The 7,046-nt window shown below is 40.4% G+C and overlaps 1 protein-coding gene across 1 annotated transcript in view; it reads left to right on the forward strand.

The window, feature by feature from the left end:
• LOC309566336 (plexin domain-containing protein 1-like) overlaps positions 1-5,987 on the forward strand; it is a 463,427-nt gene extending 457,440 nt beyond the window's left edge. Inside the window, exon 14 of the mRNA XM_082271449.1 lies at positions 5,471-5,987. Within this exon, the coding sequence (XP_082127575.1) occupies positions 5,471-5,590 (120 nt within the window). The 3' untranslated portion in view covers positions 5,591-5,987. The remainder of the gene's footprint in view (positions 1-5,470) is intronic.
• The last annotated feature ends 1,059 nt before the right edge of the window (positions 5,988-7,046 follow it).

Genomic DNA, 7,046 nt, shown 5'->3' on the forward strand with positions numbered 1-7,046 from the left:
ATATATTTCTCGAAATCCCACCCTCTCAACATATCTTTGAAACAAGAAGTTTTAAAGCTTTGTCAATCCAACTTCCTATTCAGTTGGGAGCAAAATGCTATTACGTACTTTGAGGTTCAATTACGGTCTAAACTATCTGACCTTTATACCAAAAAATTACTTTCTGATCCTTCAGAATATACATCACAACCTGAAATCCTGGTCCGCTGGTCTCTTCTCCTAGTTTGGAAGAGCAGCAATTATCAAAATGAACATTCTCCCTAAAATACTGTATCTGATGTATCTGATGCAGACCTTACCGATTAAACTTCTGCCCACCTTTTTCTCCACATATAAGAAAGCAGGTACTAACTTCCTCTGGGGAAAGCTGTGGCCTAGATCAAGCACCCGAGGGTTCTTAAGGAACTCAGCCAGGAGATAGCCAGACCATTATTCTTGATCTTTACGGATATTCTGCAGACAGGAATAGTGCCAGCTGATTGGAAAAAAGCCAACATGGTACCAATCTTTAAAAGAGGGCCGAGATATATCCCGGGTAACTATAGGCCAGTCAGCCTAACCTCTGTAGTCTGCAAGATATTGGAGGGGATGTTAAGGTACTATATACAAGACTTTAGTAATGAAAATAATATTATTAGTAGTAATCAGCATGGCTTCATAAAAAAATCGTTCTTGCCAGACCAATCTATTAATCTTCTATGATGAAGTGAGTTGCTATCTAGATAAAGAAAGGCCTGTGGATGTGGTGTAGCTGGACTTTGCAAAGGCATTTGACACCGTTCCCCACAAACGCTTACTGTACAAACTAAGGTACGTAGGTATGGACCATAGTGCCTGGATAGAGAACTGGCTCCAGGGGAGCGTCCAGAGGGTGGTGATAAATGTGGAGTACTCAGATTGGGCGGGTATGGAAAGTGGGGTCCCCCAAGGTTCTGTCCTGGGACCAATCCTGTTTAATTTATTCATAACTGATCTAGAGGTGGGGATATCCAGCACAATCTCGGTATTTGCGGATTATACCAAACTAAGCAGGGCAATAACTTCTATGCAGGACGTGGTAACCTTACAAGCAGACCTGAGCAAAATAATGGGGTGGGCATCTACATGGCAGATGAGGTTTAATGTTGAAAAATGTAAGGTAATGCACTTGGGCGTCAGAAATACGAACGCAAGGTACTCACTAGGGGGGGAACCTCTGGGTGAATCTAAGATGGAAAAGGACCTGGGGGTCCTAGTGGACAACAGGCTTGGTTGTGGCATGCAATGCCAAGCCACTGCAAGAAAAGCCAACAGAATACTGGCATGTATAAAAAAGGGGATTCACTCCAGAAATAAAGAGATTATTCTCCCACTCTACAAGACTTTGGTCGGGCCACATCTGGAGTATTCTGTCCAGTTCTGGGCACCAGTCCTCAGGAAGGATGTGCTGGAACTAGAGAGAGTCCAGAGAAGGGCAACAAAAATAATTAGGGGAATAGAGGATCTCAGTTATGAGGAAAGACCACAAGCATTGAACTTATTCTCTCTGGAGAAGAGACGCTTGAGAGGGGATATGATATCAATGTACAAATATTGTACTGGTGACCCGAACATAAGGAACAAACTTTTCAGAGAAAGGGAATACATTAAGACATGTGGCCACTCACTAAAACTAGAGGAAAATGGTTTAACCTTAAAATACATAGGGGGTTCTTTACTGTCAAAGCAGTGGGGATGTAGAATTCTCTTTTAAAGCAGTGGTATCTGCAGGGAGCATCGATAGTTTAAAAAAACTATTAGACAGGCACCTTAAAGACCACAACATACATGGGTATACAATGTATGGTTAACATCAAACACACACACATAATAGGTTGAACTGGATGGGCTGATGTCTTTTTTCGACCACACTAACTATGTAACTATGTAACCCCCATTCGCCATCATCCAAACTGGGTCTATCTGACTCCTTTTTCGTTAATGTCTGGCCACTCTCCAAAATTCGAGCGGAACACTTCTTTGACAAAAGATGCTTTCTGACCTTACCCTCACTGTCCTCTCTTATGACAAATCAAATATTTCCCTTCTGGACTTACATCCAAATTCAACACTTCCTAAATAATCCCAAACTAATCCCGACATGGTACTGCCAGCACACATCATTTGACGCGATTTGTAGCAAATGGAAACCACAAAGACATTTAACATTTAATCTAAAGACCATAATCTCAAATCTAATAAAGCGAGCCACAAATGGGAACAAGAGCTATCCTTAGACTTCACAGAAGAGGAATGGGAAAATATCTACACATACTGTACATTCACAAGGGAACAATTAATGTCTCAACACAGGAAAATCCATTTAAATTTAAATGTTTTAAGGTGGTATAAGACCTCCCTTAGATTGCACAAGATCTATCCCACAGTCTCACCCAAATGTTGGCAATGCAATGAAGCCGAGGGCTCGCTTTTATGGTGGAAGTGTCCACTAATCCTACCCTTCTGGAAGGAACTCCACTGCCTTATCAACCAAATCACGACATGTTATTTAGACTATTCCCCAGCACAATTTATGCTGCATCACTCCTCATTACTGAAAAAAAAAAAAACGTATTTTCACTCCCTAGTAATGCATATGGTAAATGCACCTAAAATGTGCATACCATTTCGATGGCGATCTCCCAACCCCCCCCAACCATAACAGAGTGACTCCAATCTATAAAGAAAACTTGCAAAACAGAGGAGCTTGTCCACAAATTCAACTAACATTGGTCCTGTTGGCACCACTTTGTCACAACGGTTGAGTACTCTCAGCTCTTGACCTAACTATGTATATAATATCTCTGACACCTTCAGGCGCAGGAGAATAGAATCCTTGATTCCCTTCCCCCTATTTCCTCCTTATCCCCTCCCAGTTAATGCAGGCCCTACCACCCTACCCCTTTTTAGATCTGTATACTCAGTTATTATAAGCCAGTTTTCTGGACTTCCTTCCATTCTATCTAATACACGTGGGTTCTAAGACAGATGGTATTATATGTGTAAAATCTGTAGAACATAGATATTTCCAACCATGTTCTAATTTTTATTCACCCGATTCACTCCCAGTGAAGACTGTTGCATAACCTGATGTGCTGACTCACATATGTTACCATTACCTGTACAAATTATTGTATTTCTTTGCTTCAAATAAAGCTTTTGGGAAAAAAAGAAAAAGTTCTAGATGAAATCCGGTGTTGATGCTAGTATTTCTTGCTGGCTTGGTCTGACGTGTTTCTCAGCCAATTGCATCCTCAGGGGCACTGTGGAAGCATCTGTAAAATTTGAGAACATTTGCAGTACAAGATAATATCAAAATAGGTAAAAAAGAATATTAACTTGCATACACATTATGCTGTGGCTATTAACCACATAACGACCGCCCACCGCAGATATACTGTGGCAGGCAGCCGCTGCTGGGCAAAGTGACGTAGGGGTACGTCACTCGCTCAGCCGCCTGTGGGGGGCGAGCGCGCGCCACCGGAGGCGCGCTCCTGCCCCCGCTCATTCCCTGGGGAGCTAGCGCGAGTGACCGGCGGCTCCGATGTCCGCCGGTCACTCACGATCTCCTGTTGCAGAGGGAGAAAGACGGACGGCTTTCATATAAAAAAATGTGAAAAATATTGTTATTTTTTCAAAATTGTCGCCTTTTTTTTTGTTTATAACGCAAAAAATAAAAATCGCACAGGTGAACAAATACCACCAAAAGAAAGCTCTATTTGTGGGAAAAAAAGGACGTCAATTTTGTTTGGGTACAGCGTCGCACGACGTGCAATTGTCAGTTAAATTCACGCAGTGCCGAATCGCAAAATAGGGCCTGGTCTTTGAGCAGCTAAATCTTCCAGGGCTTAAGTGGTTAACAAGGATCCTAAGAGGACATTGTTCCTTGGGATTGACAAATATATTCCTTTTTAGTGGGGAGGCTGGATTGCAAGAGAAATATCCAAAATTGAGACAATGTTGATCTACAAATTGCATGTCTTTTCCCCTCATGGACCTAATGTTGAGTGGGATGTAAATGCCTTTATTAACAATAGTTAGCCTCACTTCATATTTGTATAATCCTATCATTTTCTTTTATATGAGGCATTAATATTGATGCTTTTTCCTTTTATGGATTATAATAATTTTGTCCTCCTGATAATAGTTATTTATTGAATGTGTTTTTAGTGGTTTCTTCATAAGGGAGACACACCAGAATTGTTTTATTCAATTCTATGCAACTTTTGTTTATTATTTTCTTAGTATTTTTTTATTATTTATTTTTGGCAATTTAACTTTTTGTTTTTAAGTGTGATCCTCTGTACAGGGGGCACTTAATGTACATCCTTAACTTTTTCACCATGTGAATGCTATGTACTGTACATGGTTCCTCTATTATGGTTTTATACATGTTGCAATTAATAAATTGCCCAGTAGGTGTCTTGTAGTTCCATTTTTATCTTGATTTTTCGAGTTGGTAATGATTAACTTCCATTTTCGGGGTTTCTCTTGGTTCCTATTAAGTGTATGCTATAAAAGATGAGCAGCTCTGTTGGGCCTCTGTGCCCCTGATGATGTCATATTTGACTAAATGTGTTGGGAGGAGCCTGAGGCCATGACGTCACTGCACATGCATATTTGGATGTTTGGAATTCTAGATGTTGTAGTTTTGGCATAGGACGCTACACAGTATACAGCCGATGAATGTAAAAGTTTTTAACCTTTTTAATAAAGCTGTTTATCCGTATTTAATACTATGTGGAGCACGGGTGCTCTTTTTTAATATTACCCGCTGTGATGTCCCATAATGCGACTCGTGGAATGCCATCACAACATTTGTTTAAATAAACACTGCTTGACACATACCCTCCAGCAAGCATTACAGTGTTTTGGTGGAGGATGAGAGTTGCAAAACTGGTAAAAGTTATAGGAGATCATGCTGCACTATTGAACTTTGAATATTATAGGAATTTTCATCTGTTGGCCTTCAGTGGATTGCTTTTCTGTAGCAGAACTATATCTGGCACTGGACTGGCACATATTTTCCTTTTCTGTTTTTTTGTTCATTTTTATTATGTTATTAGGTTATTTTCGGAATAGCAGAACACTTTTATGCCCTCGTATGGTACCAGTGCCAATCACGGCAGCCCTGCACCCCAAATCGGTGATCCAGACACAAATTACCTTTACCACATGCAATTTTGACCAGCTAGTAACCTGTGACATTGCATGAGAGGTGCCATCTCAGACTGTCCATCACAATGTCCCTAAAGGCCACCCTAACTTTACAAGGTTGGATCCAAGAAAGCAGGTAGAACAATCCACAAATGTTGGCCAGGGATTTGGAACATTTTGTTTGTACCGAGAGTTAGGTATTTTAGCTGTATCATTGATACTTATTTAGTACAAAATATTGCAATTGAAAATAATTTGAAGGAATAATGCAAAACTTTAAACCTTATGTTTGCAGTATCATCGTCAGCAGTGGGCAGTCATGAAATTCACCAGTCATGGCAGTCCTGGTGTATACACTGTGGTGGACCCTACCCCAGGACCTGATAAAGATGACAGCTTGGAGAAGAAACCATGAGAAACCTTGAACTATCTGATGGAAAAGATGGAAGGGCTGGATCCTCCCCATTCTCATTCTAGACAAGCTGGAAAAGAACATCATTCAATTTTTAAAATCTGCATGAAGTAGAATCTTTACCTACACACCACCCATAGAATGTTGCTTTTCATCAGCATTCATAACGTGAAAAGATTACAATGTTCTCTACCAATTATTACAAATACATTTATAAGTTAGTGTCAATGTCTGAGACTACAGTTTTAAGAACTTCTAATCAGCAAAGCATTATAATGTAACTTTCTGTATGAACTTTTCAGCACGTAGAAATCACAGCATATTTGCAACAGACAGCTGCGTATAAATATATCATTATATATCAGACAATCTGCGATGAGGACTAAGAGCTCTTTCACGTGAAGCGTGTTCTGCTCCAATCACAGAATCCATGAGCAGATTCCCCCTGCTGGATCAGAGCCGAATGTCTACGGATGTCAGTTTTTTTTTACATCTGTGCCTATTCAGTTTGTGTCTGATAGACACTGCAGTGCAAACCCATGATAACTCTATTAGCGATTGGATGTAAATGGATTTCGGTGTCTGTTTACATCAGGCTACCTTGGATCCAGTCTAGTTCAGGTCTGCAAAAATGTAAAAGAGCGCAGATGTTTTCCTTTTTTTTTTTTTTTTAGGATTTGGAAGACTAGGAGGAAAGCGGACACACGTTTATTTACATTTACTTATCCATTGAGCTGCATCGAGTTTCCGATCAGGTCCACTTATCAGTTTTTCAGGCGTGTGAAAGAGCTCTTACAGTGAATATCATTGAATGACAAAATAGAAGAAAATAGTCAACCAAAGCCTGCATAACTATGCATTTTAATATTGTAAAATCATCTTATCTTGTATAATATATATATAGAGAATGCTTCCTGCTGTCTGTCAATCACTGGAGGGATCTTACACTGAGCTTTACACCTTCAGTGAGAATGCTCTGAATCCCTGTCTGCTCCTTAAGCTGGCCATGGATGATTCTGTTTTTTCTTCAATTAAAAAACTGCCCCAATTTCCCAATTCACACATTCAAGGTGGATAAGGGATTCCCCCGCTGTGCCATTGTAGTCTGACAGCAGGGAGACTTCAAAATACACTGATCAGCACTGCAGGACAGTTGTACAGAAGTAGATCAGTCTGCTGAACCTGAGGAATTTTGATGCATCTATGGGTAGCTTTAGGCTCCATGTACACTAGCAGCTCCTAAACTTGAGTTTAGGAACTTTTGACTTTTTATGTCAAAGCTCCTAAACTCAACTCCATGTACACGTACACATAGGCTTTTAGGATCGTTTAGGAGCTGCTGTGGTTAGAGGTTCAACCTTAAGCCTAGTACACACGCAACGAATTTATGCCGACCGGTCATTCGTCTTTTGTCCAGAGTGGTGTCTGTTGGTTGGAATGTTTGTCGTCCGACAGAATT

The sequence above is a fragment of the Pelophylax lessonae genome (genome assembly GCF_965119305.1).
Source record: "Pelophylax lessonae genome assembly, chromosome: 11".
Taxonomy (NCBI): domain Eukaryota; kingdom Metazoa; phylum Chordata; class Amphibia; order Anura; family Ranidae; genus Pelophylax; species Pelophylax lessonae.